Source organism: Salmo salar, chromosome 02 (genome assembly GCF_965601325.2).
Source record: "Salmo salar chromosome 02, fSalSal1, whole genome shotgun sequence".
In the NCBI taxonomy this organism is placed as follows: Eukaryota; Metazoa; Chordata; class Actinopteri; order Salmoniformes; family Salmonidae; genus Salmo; species Salmo salar.
Window position 1 is genome coordinate 86,359,086 of NC_138292.1, and position 20,558 is coordinate 86,379,643.

At 41.0% G+C, this 20,558-nt stretch overlaps 1 protein-coding gene across 1 annotated transcript; it reads right to left on the reverse strand.

Moving 5' to 3' along the window:
* Positions 1-28: 28 nt before the first annotated feature.
* On the reverse strand, positions 29-20,524 carry LOC106593767 (uncharacterized). The gene is made up of 3 exons (XM_045711420.2): positions 11,076-20,524; positions 6,993-7,131; positions 29-4,237 (listed from the first exon to the last, which is right to left on the reverse strand). The coding sequence occupies exons 1-3, from the start codon at positions 11,082-11,084 to the stop codon at positions 2,664-2,666; spliced, it is 1,722 nt and encodes a 573-aa protein (XP_045567376.1). The 5' UTR covers positions 11,085-20,524; the 3' UTR covers positions 29-2,663.
* Between the last annotated feature and the right edge of the window lie 34 nt (positions 20,525-20,558).

Below are 20,558 nucleotides of genomic sequence, written 5' to 3' on the forward strand. Positions count from 1 at the left end.
TTCTCCTCCCCAGCGCACCCCGGCTGGAAGACAGGATGTAGCCTTATGACAATTTTACCCCCAATCGGCTGTTGGCTTTAAACCCAGAGGCCTAACTCAGGCCAACAGACACAGTGGAAAATAACTGATCCAACTATTCAATGCATAAGCAGTATAGAACATAATCTTGTAATTTTACACCATATCAGGTGTAGATTACAGCATTATATCAGGCTAATCAAGGTGTAGATTACAGCATATCAGGCTATTTGAGGGGTAGATTACAAAACACGTTCGAATCTAACAAGGCTGCATGAGATTATCCAGTGGCAATGTCCACGATGGGTATTACAGCAGGGGGACGGTTGCTAATTTGACAGCTCTAATGCAGTTACACCTCAGACATCACCTGACTAAAATCAATGAAATGACTATGCAGTTGTCGGTTATCACGGGTTAAGGCAGAATCTAGCCCTAATGTTTATAATTTGTATCCAATGACAAGTTGTGAGCATGTTGAGAAATATGTCTGTTCTCAGGGCTTGTTGTCGGAGGTAGAACTGCATTAGAGTTGTCAAATCCACAAGCGGCTCTTGGCATTATAACTAAAGTGGACAGTGCCATTGGCTGCACAGAGTCAATCCCATGAGGCCGTGTTTCAAAGGTTGAATGATATTTTCGACTACTGGTGTTCTCGTGTGGCTCAGTTGGTAGAGCATGGTGTTTGCAACGCCAGGGTTGTGCGTTCGATTCCCACGGGGGACCAGTACAGGGAAAAGAAATGTATGAAATGTACAAGAGCGTCTGCTAAATGACTAAAAATGTACACCTTGATATGAACACATTTTGCTGAATGATTTTTCTATTTGAGCGTAATTGTTTATATTTAGCCTACCCTTTCTCATTCAGAAATGTTAATGCGGGTGTGGCTTTGTGACAATCATAAAAATCAAATCACATTTATTTATAAAGCCCTTTTTACATCAACAGATGTCACAATGTTCTTACACAGAAACCAAGCCGAAAACCCCAAACAGCAGGCAATGCAAACGTAGAAGCACGGTGGCTAGGAAAAACTAGCCGGTCGACCTCTCCACATGACATGGATTAATGGCCGTCGGTGATGAGACTGACCAGAGTGATGTAATCTGGACACTAGAGTAGTTTGACAGAGGAGTTGTATGAGGTGCAGTCATTGGTGTAGAGTGAGTAGAGGGGAGAACTGAGCATCCTTGCTGCTCTCTGGTGGTGAGGGATAACGAGTCTCGTGTTTTGACCAAGGTGAGTCCACATTACTGGCCTGTACGACAAAGGAGGCTTGTGTTTAAAGAAAATCACTAACAATCATCCATTCTGTTTGCAACAAAGATGTTAAGTAATACTGCAAGGCAACACAGTAAACAGATTAAACGTTTTGGCCTAAATTAAAAACTATGGGTTTTGGTCAAATCCACAACACAGAGTGAAACCCTCTGTATTTTGAAGTATTGTGGTTTCAGTTATGGGCATTGTCAAGGACAACCTAGAAGCATTCACGTTTCACAGTTGTTACGTGTGTCCTTGTTGCTCATTCTATAAATTACTCTATAGGTGTTCCATAATCTACAAATTACAAATTTGATCCAGGCATAAAATGTATCTTGTGCACAGCCATTAGGCCTCGCTCCTGTGTGTGTTCTCCGGTGTATACTTAGTTGACTTGAGGTGGTAAAGCATTTCCCACCGTTAGAGAGCAGTGGTGAGGTTTCTCACAGGTGTGCATTCTCTTGTGCGAAGCCAGGATTCCTGACTTAGTGAATCTCTTCCCACATTCAATCACAACTGTAAGGCTTCTCTCCTGTGTGCGTCCGCTGGTGTGATTGCAGACTGCTCCTTTTACAGAAACTCGTCACACTGATCCCAGCTGTGAGGTTAGTCTCCGGTGTGAATCCTCCTGTGTTAAGTCAATCGCCCGGCCTGAGTGAATATTTTCCTGCAGTCGGTGCATATGAATGGTTTCTCTCCCGCGTGTCTCATCTAGTGGTATTTCAGATGCTGTGGTGAGCTGAAGCTGCGCACAGAGGGTGCAGTGGTAGGGTGTCCCGCTGTGCTTGCGCTGAACGTGGAATAAAGTCGACTGAACACTTGAAGCAGTAGTGTGGTTTCTCTCCTTTGTGTCTCTGCCATTCAGTTGACCCTTAGTGGTAAAACTCTTCTTACAATCAAAGCGGTGGTAAGGCTTCTCTCCGGTGTTCGTTAACTGATGTGTTTTTAGGTTGCCTAAGAGAATAAAACTCTTCCCACAGTCAGAGCAGTGGTGAAGTTTCTCTCCTGTGTGTCAGCTGGTGTCTAGTAAGGTGACCCTTCAAGGTGTAACCCATCATACTCTGAGCAGCTGTACGGCCTCCCTCCTGTGTGGATTCTCTGGTGAATCTTTAAGGAATCAGATCTAGAAAAACTAAGTCCACATTATTTTTGGAGTGAGTTTGAAAGTCACCTGACGTGACAAAACTCTTCCCACACTGATCACAGTGGTGCGGCTTCTTTCCTGTGTGCCTTCTCTTGTGAACTTTCAAGGCGCTGGCCTGGGAAAAACTCTTCCCACAGTCAGGGAAAGGGCATTGGTTTGGCCTCTCTCCTGTGTGTCTTCGCTGGTGAATTTGCAAGGTTGCCATTGTGGCAAAGTTATCACAATCTGAGCAAGATTACGGGTTCTCTCCCTTGTGACAACGCTCATGTTGTTTGAGAGATTGTTGCCAAAGGAAGCTCTTGTCACAGTGGGAGCAGTGGTAAGGCTTCTCTCCAGTGTGTATAAGTTGGTGTTTCTTTAATGCGCCTGGCGTTGTGCAGCTCGACTCACACTGAGAGCAGTGGTACATCTTCTCTGAATGTGTGAACTTGTGATTCTTTAAAGAGTCAAGTCTTGAAAAGCTCTTCTTGCAGTCAGAGCAGTGATAGGGTTTCTCTCCTGTGTGTATTCTTCGGTGTGTCCCAAGACTGGCTCTATGTGCAAACTTCTGCCCACATTCAGAGCACTCGTACGGTTTCTCTCCAGTGTGAATTCGCATGTGTCCTTCCAGTGCCCTGGCAGAAGACAGACTAGCGCCACATTGGGAGCAGCAATGAGGTTTATCTTCTGTGTGTCTGACCTCATGTTCTTTCAGAGATCTATCGTTACTGAAACTCAGCTCGCACTTAGAGCAGTGGTATGGCTTTTCTCCTGTGTGAATTTGCATATGATTTTTCAGGTGATCCGACCGTCCAAAACTCCTCTGGCAAACATTGCAGCTGTGTGGCTTCTCTCCTGTGTGAATTCTCTGGTGTTTGTACAGGGCTGAATTAGTGGCAAAGCTCAACTTACAGTGGTAACAATGGAAGGGTTTCTGTCCAGTGTGTGTTCGCTTATGCTGCTCTAGAGAATGAGATGATCCTAGCTTCTTGCCACACTGTTGGCATTGGTAGCCTTTCTCTCCAGTGTGCACTATGTTATGTCGCAAGAGTCCACTCTTAACAGCAAACCTCTTCCCACACTCAGTACATTGGTGGGGCTTCTCTCCAGTATGTCTTAGCTGGTGACATCTTAAAGAAGACAAAAATCTGAAGCTTTTCCCACAGACAGTGCATTGGTAAGGTTTCTCCCCTGTGTGAATCCTCTGATGTATTCTGAGTAACTTAGCTGAGGAAAAGCTTCCCCCGCACTGCTCACAGTGGTGAGGCTTTTCTCCTGTGTGTATTCGTTTGTGTTCAGACAGTGCCGAGGCTTCTGTGAAACTCTTCCCACACTCAGAGCAGTGGAACGGTCTCTCTCCACTGTGAATCCGCCAGTGAGCTTTTAAGCTTTGTGATGTAAAAAATCTCTTCCCGCAGTCAGAGCAACAGTGTGGTTTTTCGTGGGTGTGTTTTATTCTCTCATGTATACGTAAACCACTGGAGTATGTAAATCTCTGCCCACATTCTGAGCACTGGTACGGTTTTTCTCCAGTGTGAATCCGCATGTGCCCTTCCAGTGCACTGGCAGTGGAGAGGCTAGCTCCACACTGGGAGCAGCAGTGAGGTTTCTCTCCAGTATGAATTCTCTGGTGTCCTCTAAGGTTTACTTTAGAGGTGTAACTCTTCCCACAGTCAGTGCAGCAGTGAGATTTCTTCCTTGTGGGTCTCTGCTGTTGTTTCTTGAGGTGTTCTGATCTTGAGAGACTTTTCTCTGCCTCGTCAGCATCATGATGTTTTGCCTCCCCAGATGACAAGCCCCATCTGAGAGAGTGACGGTTAGGAATGTCCCCTGTGAAGCAAAGACAGGGAGTTATGTTTCCTTCATATCAAAGCCAGATTTAGGCCCAGCTTTTCACACTCTTGTAACCGAATATAAGCATTCAAATCTTCAATGTAAAATCGTATTAAATCTTCAAATTGTCAATGTATCCAAGGGTGTAGGAGTGCTTGTAATGATAAATCTAGAATCGGCTTCCAACGTCGCAAAAAACATACCCTCGTAAAACTGACTATCCTACCGATCCTCGACTTCAGCGATGTCATTTACAAAATAGCTTCCAATACTCAGCAAACTAGATGCAGTCTATCACTGTGCCATCCGTTTTGTCACCAAAGCCCCTTATACCACCCACCACTGCGACCTGTATGCTCTAGTCGGCTGGCCCTCGCTACATTTTCGATGCCAGACCCACTGGCTCCAGGTCATCTATAAGTCTACGCTAGGTAAAGCTCCGCCTTAGCTCACTGATCACCATAGCAACAAGCACCCATAGTACGCACTCCAGCAGGTATATGGCACTGGTCATCCCCAAAGCCAATACCTACTTTGGCTGCCTTTCCTTCCAGTTCTCTGCTGCCAATGACTGGAACAAAGTGCAAAAATCGCTGAAGCTGGAGACTTATATTTCCCTCACTAACTTTAAACATCAGCTATCTGAGCAGCTAACCGATCGCTGCAGCTGTACATAGTCCATCTGTAAATAGCCCACCCAATCTACCTACCTCATCGCCATATTGTTTATATTTACTTTTCTGCTCTTTTCACACCAGTATTTCTACTTGCACATCACCCTCTGCTCATCTACAGTGGGGGGGGGGGAAGTATTTGATCCCCTGCTGATTTTGTACGTTTGCCCACTGACAAAGAAAGGATCAGTCTATAATTTTAATGGTAGGTTTATTTGAACAGTGAGAGACAGAACAACAACAAAAATATCCAGAAAAACGCATGTCAAAAATGTTATAAATTGATTTGCATTTTAATGAGGGAAATAAGTATTTGACCCCCTCTCAATCAGAAAGATTTCTGGCTCCCAGGTGTCTTTAATACAGGTAATGAGCTGAGATTATGAGCACACTCTTAAAGGGAGTGCTCCTAACCGCAGCTTGTTACCTGTAAAAAAGACACCTGTCCACAGAAGCAATCAATCAGATTCCAAACTGTCCACCATGGCCAAGACCAAAGAGCTCTCCAAGGATGTCAGGGACAAGATTGTAGACCTACACAAGGCTGGAATGGCCTACAAGACCATCGCCAAGCAGCTTGGTGAGAAGGTGACAACAGTTGGTGCGATTATTCGCAAATGGAAGAAACACAAAAGAACTGTCAATATCCCTCGGCCTGGGGCTCCATGCAAGATCTCACCTCGTGGAGTTGCAAAGATCATGAGAACGGTGAGGAATCAGCCCAGAACTACACGGGAGGATCTTGTCATTGATCTCAAGGCAGCTGGGACCATAGTCACCAAGAAAACAATTGGTAACACACTACGCCGCGAAGGACTGAAATCCTGCAGCGCCCGCAAGGTCCCCCTGCTCAAGAATACATATACAGGCCCGTCTGAAGTCTGCCAATGAATATCTGAATGACTCAGAGGACAACTGGTGAAAGTGTTGTGGTCAGATGAGACCAAAATGGAGCTCTTTGACATCAATTCAACTCGCTGTGTTTGGAGGAGGAGGAGGAATGCTGCCTATGACCCCAAGAACACCATCTCCACCGTCAAACATGGAGGTGGAAACATTATGCTTTGGGGGTGTTCTTCTGCTAAGGGGACAGGACAACTTCACCGCATCAAAGGGATGATGGACGGGGCCATGTACCGTCAAATCTTGGCTGAAAACCTCCTTCCCTCAGCCAGGGCATTGAAGATGGGTATTCCAGAATGACAATGACCCAAAACACACAGCCAAGGCAACAAAGGAGTGGCTCAAGAAGAAGCACATTAAGGTCCTGGAGTGGCCTAGCCAGTCTCCAGACCTTAATCCCATAGAAAATCTGTGGAGGGAGCTGAAGGTTCGAGTTGCCAAACGTCAGCCTCGAAACCTTAATGACTTGGAGAAGATCTGCAAAGAGGAGTGGGACAAAATCTCTCCTGAGATGTGTGCAAACCTGGTGGCCAACTACAAGAAACGTCTGACCTCTGTGATTGCCAACAAGGGTTTTGCCACCAAGTACTAAGTCATGTTTTGCAGAGGGGTCAAATACTTATTTCCCTCATTAAAATGCAAATCATTTTATAACATTTTTGACATGCGTTTTTCTGGATTTTTTGGTTGTTATTCTGTCTCTCACTGTTCAAATAAACCTACTATTAAAATTATAAACTGATCATTTCTTTGTAAGTGGGCAAACGTACAAAATCAGCAGGGGATGAAATACTTTTCCCCCCCCACTGTATCACTCCAGTGTTAATTTGCGAAATTGTAAATACTTCGCTACTATGGCCTATTTATTGCCTTACCTCCTCACGCCATTTGCACACTATATATAGACCTTCGTTTCTATTGTGTTATTGACTGTACACTTGTTTATTCCATGTGTAACTCTGTGTTGCTGTTTGTGTCGCACTGCTTTGCTTTATCTTGGCCAGGTCGCAGTTGTAAATGAGAACTTGTTCTCAACTAGCCTACCAGGTTAAATGAAGGTGAATTTATTTATTTATTTTTTAAATTCTACATCTTTAAAACAGATTGTATTTAGTGGTAATTAATGACATTCAGGGAGTGTCCCAAAATAAATGTATGTCAGAGCATAAACCCACTTAGCGCCGGTGTTTTCCTGCAGTCGACCAGCCGCACAGACAGCCTCTTCAGACCCAGCAGTAAGGGGCTACCGGGAGAGGCATGACACGGGGACTCCAGGAGGGGTAGGGGGGAGGAAGGTTGGAGGGAGAGTGTTTCCTGTCAACCCAAAAAGAGAGTAGGTGTGTTGTCATATTGGTACAAAACAATAATGATCTAAAATAAGTCTTCCAACTATTAAACCTTTGTCCAGAAAACAGTTCCTGATGTCCTATTATAGTCTAGTGTTGCATTATGGGAACTGTGTCTCCATGTATAGCTCTTACACACCGAGGACTTGAGAAGAGCACAATCAACAACCTCTGCATCATCATCATCATCATCATAGTTGCTTTGATAAGGTGTTGACCCATGTCAGTAATTTAAAATACTCAAGTCATTCCAATCCCGTTTAAAAAGGCAAATATTAAAGGACCCGTCCTCCAGAGGAAGTTGATGAGGTTAGCTGAAATATTAAAGGACCCCTCCTCCAGAGGAAGTTGATGAGGTTAGCTGAAATATTAAAGGACCCGTCCTCCAGAGGAAGTTGATGAGCTTAGCTGAAATATTAAAGGACCCGTCCTCCAGAGGAAGTTGCAGACACTATTTCTACCTAATTCCTGTCCTAGTGCAGAAATGCTAGTTTAGTTCCACCCTCCGAAAACCGACTAATTATTGATTAAATCGGGGGTGCACTTCTCCACCTTCCTCTGTGTGCACAGCCAATATAGTTTCTGGCACAGCCCACACTCTGCGATTTGTAAACAAACCAACAAGCCAGGAGGAGGACCCTTCACTCTCCTCCTCCCTCTTCTGCAACGGAATGGAATAATCAAGGATGAGTACAGAGTTAAGTGGTAATACTGCAGTAATACCAGCTAACCTACTCCATGGACCAATAAAGCTAGCCAGCCAGCCAGGTAACTATTCGCAACTGTGGATAATTGGTTCCAAAGCATAATAGTACTTGTAACTATGTTGGCTAGCTACCATTGACCTGTTTTTCTGATAGCCTAATTATCTGTAGGTTAGGTAGTTAGTAGCTAGCTACAGTGCTCCAAATGTAGCTAGCTTGTAACTAAAATAACAGCTGGAACGACCTAGCAGTAATGTTTACAAGTATCACCACTAGCTGGCTACTAAATGACCAACGAATTCATAAAGTATTCAGACTCCTTGACTTTTCCACATTTTGTTACATTACAGCCTTATTCTAAAATTGATTAAATTAAAAAATGTTTTCCTCATCTACACACTATACCCCATAATGACAAAACAAAAACAGGTTTTTAGAAATGTTTGCAAAAGTATAAAAAAAGGTAAAAAAATACCTTATTTAAATAAGTATACAGACCCTTATGAGACTCGAAATTGAGCTCAAGTGCATCCTGTTTCCATCGATAATCCCTGAGATGTTTCTACAACTTGATTAGAGACCACCTGTGGTAAATTTAATTGATTGGACATGATTTGGAAAGACACACACCTGTCTATATAAAGTCCCACAGTTGACAGTGCATGTCAGAGCAAAGACCAAGCCATGAGGTCAAAGGAATTGTCCGTAGAGTTCCGAGACAGGACAGGATTGTGTCAAGGCACAGATCTGGCGAAGGGTACCAAAGCATGTCTGCAGCATTGAAGGTCCCCAAGAACACAGTGGCCTCCATCATTCTTAAATGGAAGAAGTTTGTAACCACCTTGGCTGCTAAGCGTCACATCTGGAGGAAACCTGGTACAAATCCCTATGGTGAAGCATGGTGGTGGCAGCATCATGCTGTGGGGATGTTTTTCAGCGGCAGGGACTGGGAGACTAGTCAGGATCAAAACTAAAAGTAATGTATTTCAGACAAATCATTCACTTAACCTCAACCAATTATTGCAATGAATAATGTGTAACTTAATCATGTTGAGGACACTAAACTGCTAGGAGTAACCCATGATTATAATTTGTTATGGTTAAAACATATTGATACAACAGCAGCTAAGATGGGGAGAAGTCTGTCCATAATAAAGCGCTGCTCTGTCTTCTTAACAACGCAATCAACAAGGTAGGGAGTACAGGCCCTAGTTTTGTTGCGCCTGGACTGCTGTCCAGTCATGTGGTCAGGTGCCACAAAGAGGAACTTAGGAAAATTACAATTGACTCAGAACAGAGCAGCATGGCTGGCCCTTAAATGTACACAGAGAGCTAACATTAATGATATGCATGTCAATCTCTCCTGGCTCAAAGTAGAGGAGAGATGCATCACTGCTTGTATTTGTGAGAGGTGTTGGCAAGCTGAATGCACCGAGCTGTCTGTTTGAACTACTGGCACACACCATGCATACCCCACAAGACATGTCACCAGAGGTCTCTTCACAGTCCCCAAGTCCAGCACAGATTATGTGAGGAGCACAGTACTACATAGAGGCATGAAGTAACTCAGCAGTAAAACCAAATTTTAAAAACATTAAAAATACAACTTATGGAACAGCGGGGACTGTGAAGAGACACACACATGACAACATACGCACTATATACACACACAAGTACACAGGGATTTATTTGGGTTGTAGATTTGTGGAAGAGTAGCGGCCAGAGGGAACACACTTAATGTCTGGTGAAATCTGCTGTGAAATGTTTTGTAATGTTTTTATTTTTGTTAACAACAGCTTTGGCAGCAACTAATGGGGATCCATAATAAATACAAACCAGACTCATTATAGTATACTACAGTAGGTCTATCCATTCAGACTAATTATAGTATACTACAGTAGGTCTATTCATTCAGACTAATTATAATATACTACAGTAGGTCTATTCATTCAGACTAATTATAATATACTACAGTAGGTCTATTCATTCAGACTAATTATAGTATACTACAGTAGTTCTATCCATTCAGACTAATTATAGTACACTACAGTAGTCTATCCATTCAGACTAATTATAGTATACTACAGTAGGTCTATTCATTCAGACTAATTATAGTATACTACAGTAGGTCTATTCATTCAGACTAATTATAGTATACTACAGTAGGTCTATCCATTCAGACTAATTATAGTATACTACAGTAGGTCTATTCATTCAGACTAATTATAGTATACTACAGTAGTTCTATCCATTCAGACTAATTATAGTACACTACAGTAGGTCTATCCATTCAGACTAATTATAGTATACTACAGTAGGTCTATCCATTCAGACTAATTATAGTATACTACAGTAGGTCTATTCATTCAGACTAATTATAATATACTACAGTAGGTCTATCCATTCAGACTAATTATAATATACTACAGTAGGTATATTCATTCAGACTAATTATAGTATACTACAGTAGGTCTATCCATTCAGACTAATTATAGTATACTACAGTAGATATATCCATTCAGACTAATTATAGTATACTACAGTAGATATATCCATTCAGACTAATTATAATATACTACAGTAGGTCTATCCATTCAGACTAATTATAGTATGCTACAGTAGGCCTAACTAACCAGACTAATTATAGTATACTACAATAGGCCTATCAATTCACACTAATTATAGTATGATACAGTACAACTAACCAGACTGTCCAACAAATATAAGAAGGCAATTCCTATGTCAAGTCGCGTTTACAACAATTCTATAATTTTATTTAAATTTTATGAAGAGAAGAGAGACGAAAAACATTGATTCTGATATTCTGCCGACCAAATGAATTTAACTGTAGGCCGCAGCAAAACCTTGGATTTTCCTAAACGAGCTACCGACTGGAGAGCCTGGCATATGTCTGCTCCTGATACATGCACGGTTCTCCAGTCGGTAGCTCGTTCAGGAAAATCCAAGGCTTTGCTGAGGCCTACTTTAGCAGTCTTCCATTCAGCAATTCACGGCCATTATTACCGATCGGGAGTGCAACGAGATATTAAACTATGTTAACAATACTTAGTAAAGTGAAATTAAACAATAAATATAACTGTGCTCTAAATTAAATTGTGTCACAACCTGTCGGAGCTCCGTGAAACGTGTTACGTCGTTCGTGCCCGCAGACGTGTTTTTATATATACTTTACATGTATCTAACTCACCTGATTCATTGTAGACACTCGTTTACGGCCGGTCGTTTGCAGAGTTCAGGCGAAGTGAACCAGATGAGATGTTTATCCCTAGTCTGTTGAATTGTAGATTAGGGAGTGTCGTGGAAAATTGTCTTAAAAGTAACACTCTTACAAGAACTTGTGAATTCAATATAGACTTTAATACAAAGTATCAAAGCCGAGCTGGTCCGCGGAACAACTGACTTTCTCAGGCCCCAGCTCTGCTTTTATGCACATACAATACATAGGTCCATGCTTTATGTAAATGAAGAAAATCCCTTTGTGCTTTCTGCCACCATTATCTTTCAATCCTATGGATAACGCCCACATCTGAGGATAACGCCCATATCTGCTCTTATTTCTAACATAATGGTGGCCAAACTTTCCTCACGTGGATATAAAAATAATGCATGCATCGCATGCTTACTCTTGGTGTTTGTCCCATTTTCCTTTCACGTGTGTTTCTTTCTAAGTGCACCCAGTCCATATGTACTTAACTTGTTACCTACTTTCATGTACTTTTCCAAGTGTACCCTAGGCCGTGTGTACTTAACATAGGTTCATTCACCTGACTGCACTTTGCCATGGCTCTGTAGTTAGGCTGCCTGGCCCTTACGTGATCCCCAACGTCCTTGTTACCTTTACTTAAGGTTAGATATTAATCTCCTCTTCCCCTAGTTAATGTATCTATGTCTTTCCTTCCTTCAGCACGTCTTCCTTTCTCCCACATAAATCCCTCCTCTGGGACTAATTAGTCCCACACAAAACATGATAACCCTAGAGAATTTAAAGATGGGAATGGATAATAACAATAATAATAATAATAATAATCCATCAAATAGTAAGTGTGTAGAACGCAATGTGAGAAGATAAAACATAGTCATATGCTGGACCAAACATCTCCAAAACGATAACATGGATAGGAGTAAAACATCCAGTCACACTTATCAAATAGTGAACGAGGATACATATAACAAATCAGTATACTATGAAGAAGTATGAACATGTAGTACATAGCCTTGCCTGAGTTTATCTCAGTTATTTAAAACATAAAGAAAATAAGAAAATCCTTATAATGTCATTCTAAATTTGACACTTAAACAAGATCCTTCCTTACAGACACCTCTGTAACAACAGTGAAATCACAAATGAAAACACCTGCTAAAGGACTAAGGACATGGTCCATGGACACTTGAAACCGGAATTTCCCCATTTTACCCACAAGTTTAAGTATACAAAATTCAGAAGTTCTAACTTAATTTATCCCTTGTCAAAGGTAGAAAGGTAATAGACAATACACTCCATAGTAAATGATTACCAGGTTATACATCTTTAACACTGCAAAAGATAGTGTTACTTGAGTTATATTACCACATGTACCTTTGTAATCCATAATCATTCCTTTATCATCAAATTTACTAACTTCTGCAGTTTCTAACACCCAATAGTTTAACAATTAACTGTAGTGTTTCTCACATCTATCCCATTATCCCCATAGCTGTAGAAACATTCATATCTACTTTTTACCATAGTAAACCTATCATTATGAGGACCATTTAATTCAGTTTTCATGTCATATGTTGCACATTCATGTTTTTTCAACATATTTTGGTTTAATTATCTTCTATCTTTAGTGCTACCTAATGCCAATCTGCATTCTATGTTACACAAAGGTATGTAGTATTGATTCTGAATACATTGAACATTTTCCATTTAACACATTCTTCAACAGATACAAGTTCAGGTATTATTAAAATATCAGACAAATGTGATTTGCTAGACAAAATGCAATTGTCCATCCTATGTTTAGTTGCTTCTTACTGAGCCCACCTATACAAGCCATTTGTTATTGCTTTTCAAAATGTTTGATCAATGTTTGATTCTTGGGTAGTTTCTTCATTGTAGCTACCCCAGTTGGTAACAGATGTCCAGATTTTCTGCATCAACCCACTTTCTTATGGTTTTTCTATTGTCTTAGTTGGTGTACTAGTCTCTAGTGGGAGGTAATTTTACAATTTCTTCTAGGTTTGTTGCTGTTGCTGTCAAGACCATTCTACCATTCTTCATCTATCCTGTTCCACTGTCTGTTAAAAAGACCATGTGAGGACAGAGAAGTTGATAAGAAAGTCTCCTTTCCATTCTCCTGTCGTTGTTTCTCCGTCCCCTTGAACAACACCTCTATCAGGGGTATCTGCCAGAGTAGGTATGTCATCAGGAGCAACAGGCATGTCACTCCTCCTCATCCCTGGACTCTGGATATTCAGGAGAGAGTGTCTGTTGGCTGTTGAAAGTTGCTCCTCGATACACCTCCTCTTCGTCTCCTGCCTGGCTCCTGCCTGACTCCTGCCTGTCTCCTGCCTGGCTCCTCCTTCCTGACGGGACTTTGGTACAGTGGTTTAGATGGTACCACGTGTTGCTTCCTTTCACCTGGATGGTAGTTAACATTATTCGAGCCACCTTGTAGGGACCCTCCCTCCTTGGCTCATTCCTTTCTTCCGGAACACTCGGACCTGGTTTCTTGGATCATCAGACGTGGAACCTCTGGTCCTGGTTCAGGTTTCTGCCTTCTTTCTGTGAGGCATTCAAACTTAGAGACTTATGGCCTCTGTTTTATGATCACACCATACATCCACTTATTTCCATCACTCATCATACACCAACTAACATTCCAGCTGAAGCTGGCGACTCCTCTCCTTCTGGTTCCTAAGCATAAGACTTGGAATGTGGAAAACAAAAACACAACAGTATTGACAATGTGATATGTCATGCATAAATATATTCATGGAAACTGAAATCTGAGACCATGACAATTCCCACTCTCTCTTCACCTGACTCTATGCCTCCAGGATACTTTTCTGCTGGGATCCACAAAAATAAAAGCACTAAAAAGCTTCCTCGTGCTTCCACCCAGTCTTCCCCTTTCGGCTCCAGGTTCTGAGAGGTGTTCCCAAATCATGTCATTTTCACTTTGTTTCCCATCTACTCCATTTCAACTGATAGGCATATCCCTAATAAACATTATATCTTCTTGAAGTAATTCAATACTGTATATGCTTTCACATTAATGCCTTCAACATGTTGTTTAGAGCACAATTACCCTAACATCTGTCCTTTTTTCATATGATGCATTAATCAATAAAATAAGTAGCTCCCAAACCCAACAACTGTATGTCTACAGTGGAATCTAGTCTCTCTCTCTCCGCGTCCTCTGTCATGGTGCTTTCAAGCTCACCCATTGTTCAGCTGGACCTTACTTCTTGTGAGAATTATGCGCCCACCGAAGAGAGACATGATGATCTTTACCACTGCAGGTGCTGTAAGAAGTATACCCCCAGCCTGGTGTATCTTGATGTACACTCAATCCTGAGGACATACACACTACCACATGGGTTATTTCCTGACAACAGATATATGCTTTCACATGTCAAGATCACTACCTTGTAATATTTAAATAACAGCCCTATTTAAACAGTGTCTCAATTACCTCGCCTCCTACCACAGATATTCTTATACATAATGATAGCCAAATTATGGTTCCTACAGCAACTGCTGTTGGAATAACATGTAATCAGTCAAGTGTCTTCCAGTTGGAAGACTATCCAACCTCTTAAAACTCCAAGTCATAACTCTCTTAAACTTTTACCATAGTGTTAAATGTCACCACTATCACTTTTATTCTTCCCATACTCTAGGTATGTGTAATGTTCAATTTACTCAGAATTGTCCCTATGTTGTGCATTCCTATATATATATATATATATATATATATATATTTTTTTTTTTTTCTAAATATTTTTCACAGCCAGCTGTCCTTTCTCTTCTGTGAGTTCTCTCTTCTATTAATATACATAGTCTCTAGAAATAACACCCCTCTACTACCATTACCTTCATTTATGAGCCCCCTCAGATCCCCAATGCAGTCATAGTTTTTCTAACCCATAACACATAATTTACTACTAATTTCCTTCCACAGTTTGATACATACTTAAACATTCTCAAATCAATTTTAGTCAATTTATATCATTCCCTCCTCAGGAACAATAAACACACTTATGTTCCTTAAAATTAAAATAAATTGACCAGACAAGAAAAGAGCAAAATAAATTACAATAACTGCATATTTGTAATAAGTGACCACTACTCATAATGTATCTAAATCACTACTCATAATGTTGGTCTCCACCTTCATCCTTGTGTGTATCGCAAAACAGACTATAAACTTTTTATGCAATCAATTATATCAATACAGTTTAACATTAAATTTGTAATGACATAATAAAACAAAAGAAACAAAAACCTTTAATCTTCTGTAAGTTCTGTCAACCTCCCCGTCTCAGGATTTAGTTTCCAGAGCTTCCCTAGGCCTAGTACATTTAAACAGTTCTATATCCAAATCATAACTAAAACGTTTTATAAATTGTCCAACCCAAATCAGAATTCAGTTCTTAGTGCTTCATTCCCTTAAAAATGTACAATAATACTAAACTTGTAATACCAATACTATCTATTCATATTACAACCCCCATTGCCTCTGTTTTTCTGTCATGAGAGGCCTGGTAATGAAAGGTCAGTAACCTATTCCCCTTTTAGTCTTCCTCCTCCAGCACATATCATTCCAGCATGTCTATTTCAGATACAGTTCACAGGTCATCAGACGCAGTTGTCCCTCACTCTTCCGCTGGTTAGGGAGAGTTCGAGCTTCACACACACTTGTTGTAAAAATATCTCTCCCATGCATTCTGACATCACCTTCCATTATAACTCCCTTATTCTACTGGTGATCTCTCAGACAAGTTACAGATCATTTAACAACATAACCTCTCGCAAACCTCAATATCCCACTGTTGCAAATGTTGTATTGAAACAAAAACACGCAATGAAATCATCTTTACTTGTATCATAATCTATTTGGAGTGGCTGTCATCCCTTGTTAACAGATATTTCCTTTCTATATGCAGACTGAACAAAGCACGTGTATATTTACCCAAAGACAATAACCCCATGGAACTGCTCATTTTCCCTCTGAACACATGATTCAACAACATGTTAAATCAAAAATACAATTATTTTAGTAACTAGTCAATTTAAGATTACAGCTCTTTATCATTTTCATATGGAAATAATAGAATTTCAAAGTAATTGTACACTCTGAATAGAGACTGGTGTTTCTTATTCATTTTATATTTAAATCCCACCTGTTCCAATAATTTCTAGTGAAGTTGATCAGTCTTCACAGGAAATTATTAGGATTCAGGGCATTTGACACCATTAATTGTTTCCTCTCCCTTCTCTGTCCCTGTCCTTCAGAACCCATTTGGATATATTTCAAAACATTTCCATCTTCCTGTATCCCCAGTTTAAAACTGATTGAAAAAGGTCCATCCAAATTAAATCCCAGAGGACCTTTCCAGTAATCTTATCATTTTAACCTGTGTCGTTAGTTCAGTATAATACAAAACCATTGGTTAACCACTGTAGAGCATTTGTAAACTAATCCGTTATTCTGCACTCTGGTATATCCATTCTAGTGCTTTTGGCATCCCACCAAAATAGCCTGAACAACATTTCCAAGCATCCCATTTTACACTATCTCTTCTCTAAATAAATCCACTAACGCATATTCTTTCCCGGTATGGTGTGTACTTGCTGGTATATCAAGAACACACAGGAACCGGGCTTATCCGGAACTCCATTTATAGCCTAATCCAGATACTTTACTCTTAAAACAGCCGACTATCACTAACTGCTTTCCCCAGTATTGCAGTTTCCAAGGACATTTTTGACAAGAGAAAATGAAAACCCCTTCTGGAAAGAAAGTGTACATTTCGTTAGTATTCACAATGTTACCTTTTAGTCAGCAAGCCAATAGTATTACTTTTATACTGAATATTATAATTATAATTCCACTATCCTTACTCCAATCATTAAATGTTTGCTTCAATCCTCCACTATGTTCATAAACTAACTAAAACATTTTAAAAGTTTTAATTTAAATTTGGCAATCCCAATGCTGGCGTTTAACCCAATTACTTCTTTAAACCGACAAACATTTCCTCACGCTCTTGATTCCATTCCACAAGTGTTTTAGCAGTTTCAGAGAATGTCGGCATGAAATGTCTAACAATATTGAAAACCCCTTACGTTTTCCTGAGCATGCGCGGAGAGTTTAGCCATGCTTCAGAACGCATAGTTTCTACCCGATCCCGGGTTAAGTCTTGCTTTCAGAAATTGAAAACCTCAAATATGTTAAACTTTGCTTTGCCTGTTCCTCCAACTAATTTACTAAGGTGGTGATCTCTCATATAAGTTTATTTTCCGTTGTTCAACGCTAATAACAAATCATCCTCGTATTTTATCACCACAGAAACGATTGTTTCAAAGCAAAATGATACCAAGTGGAACCATTTGTAAATCCCATCGGTGCTCTGATAACAGTCAGGCAGAACGTGATCTAATACGTCTTTCATCACATAGAAACTGTAATCTCTATTAATCACTCATTGATCGAACGGAGACCATACACCACTATGTGAAAGTTCCATTCTTACTAACCTCAAAACGATTAGTTGTTGCTCTATTGAAAAGGATGCACACTCTTGTAAGCTGCATTTCCTGCCACTGCACCAGGCTTCAGTGTCTCCCTACTCACATTCTTCCCATAGTCCCATATCTAAAACAGGGAGCTATCTTCTTACGTTTTGATATTTTATGGCTTTTATTGCTCTACTCACCCCTCGCACGTCTGCGAGGCGAGCAGAGTCATATCTGGCCCCCATCGTAATGTATTTTCTGATGATAGAATGCTGATTTCAAAACACTGGTAAGTTGAGCTTCTTATTCTGGTTTTATTTGATTCTATTTATCCAGTTTACCGGGTAATGTTGCCCTACATTATCCAGTTTGCTCTTTCACATTCAAACCAAATTGGTGGAATTTTTGTGCGCTTCTCTCAGCGACTCCATGGCTTTACTAAATTCCATTACTTTAACTTTATTACATCCTATTTATCACACTTTCCTGTCTAATTCAGCTGTTGTTCATATCGACACTTTCTTATCTCTTTATATTTATTCACTTATGATATTCTATCCTACTGTTACTTATATTCCTAATTTATCCTATCTATTCTCTATACTTGTAGAGTCTCTCCAGACCCACTCTCTCTCCAAGATGGTGTAACTTCTTAGGGGTCCTGCAGCTACAGTGATACCCCCCGTTTTCCTCCTACCGTCCTTCACGGTGCTGTAAGATCTCTAGTATATACTACAGACTATACCATGGTATGGTTCTTTATGTATTTGTTGTTACTATTTATTCTAAGTAGCCTGAGTTTATTTTAACCATATAGTATATCTGTTGCCTATCTGTATGTTTTATCTCTTTACTTCACACACCAGTATATACTATATGTGTCTTGTTTGATACTTTATTCAACAAGTCCTATGCATTCTAGAATAGTTATTTATCACATGTATTATGTTAATGTGTTATCTTTACATAGTTCCTTTTAATCAATACCTATTGATTTATCACTTCTTCTTCCTAGTACTCACTAGACGCACCCTTCTCAAATTACACTTAATCAACTGTCACAGAGAGGTTTGCGCATTCCTTCCCCTTGACTAGTTGGCACACACACACACACCAGTATATACTATATTTAACTGCAGTCTTTAGCTTCTCTGATTCACTTCCTCAACACAGAGAAGCGTCCACTCATTCAGGTTTTTATGGTATGACGGAAGTCCTGCCTAATCGGGTCAGTTTCCCTTCCTCTCCCATTTACGTTTATACACAATATGACGGAAGTCCTGCCTAATCGGGTCAGTTTCCCTTCACACTGTTTGTCCCCCCCCTCGTACTGTCCTCCGTTCCTCAGAGCAGCTACGTGGTGGACCCTACTGATCTTCCGGCGCCGTTAGCAAAGCGGAGCGTTATTATCTGTAGGACTAACTTTTCACGGTTACCATTCGCCTACCTAGGTCGAATCTCTCCCGTGCCCTACCTGCTCACTGCATACAGATCCTCGTTCCTCGAGCGATATCGTGAGCAGCCCACCCAATCAAGCCCTCTAATTTTCTCCTAGGCGTGATTGTGTAGGATTTCTATCTATTTGTTCTGACCACACGCACACAGCAGCAGTAGCCCCACGCTAGGTCAGGCAGTCCAGCCGAAAGAGAGCAAATGCACACACCTCTTGGGCCACACAAGGTTCCCAGATTTATGGTCTCGTGAGAGGACCAACCCGAATCACCCACCCAACACGAACCGCCTGATCAGGTTGATTGGGCTGTGTTAACGCACATCCCAAAACAGGTCCTGAAACAGTCGAACTCGGCCAAGCAGATTCAGACGGGACAATCCCTCCCAACAAAACCACACGTGGGCCCGTTAGAACGGTCCAATCAGCGCAGGCGCAAGCCCTCCCCGCTAGATACCCACACCAGCTGGTCCACTACCCACTGCGCATGTAATCACAACAAAATGTACACATATCATTTTTAACAATCCCCAATGCATGCATGCGTGCAGTTTTATTGAATTCAAAAGTTCTTTCAGTACTAATAGATTTTTAGGAGTTCTTAAATAGAGAGACCTACGTGGCGCCTTCTTTGTTGAGGCTGAATCTCTGAAGCAATCTACACAAACATTTCAACTATTTGTAAGAACAAGCTTACCTTATTTATAGTTGGGTGGCCACTTGTTTGTGAGATTGTCCAGAGAAACCGTCACCAACCAAAAAACGCCGTTATTTGAGGTCCCTGCAGCTCCTGGCAAGCTCGCCAAAATATGTCGTGGAAAATTGTCTTAAAAGTAACACTCTTACAAGAACTTGTGAATTCAATATAGACTTTAATAGAAAGTATCAAAGCCGAGCTGGTCCGCGGAACAACTGACTTTCTCAGGCCCCAGCTCTGCTTTTATGCACATACAATACATAGGTCCATGCTTTATGTAAATGAAGAAAAACCCTTTGTGCTTTCTGCCACCATTATCTTTCAATCCTATGGATAACGCCCACATCTGAGGATAACGCCCATATCTGCTCTTATTTCTAACATAATGGTGGCCAAACTTTCCTCACGTGGATATAAAAATAATGCATGCATCGCATGCTTACTCTTGGTGTTTGTCCCATTTTCCTTTCACGTGTGTTTCTTTCTAAGTGCACCCAGTCCATATGTACTTAACTTGTTACCTACTTTCATGTACTTTTCTAAGTGTACCCTAGGCCGTGTGTACTTAACATAGGTTCATTCACCTGACTGCACTTTGCCATGGCTCTGTAGTTAGGCTGCCTGGCCCTTACGTGATCCCCAACGTCCTTGTTACCTTTACTTAAGGTTAGATATTAATCTCCTCTTCCCCTAGTTAATGTATCTATGTCTTTCCTTCCTTCAGCACGTCTTCCTTTCTCCCACAGGAGCTAGCGTTATATTCTACCCTGTGACTGCGGGAGCAAAACTCATGACT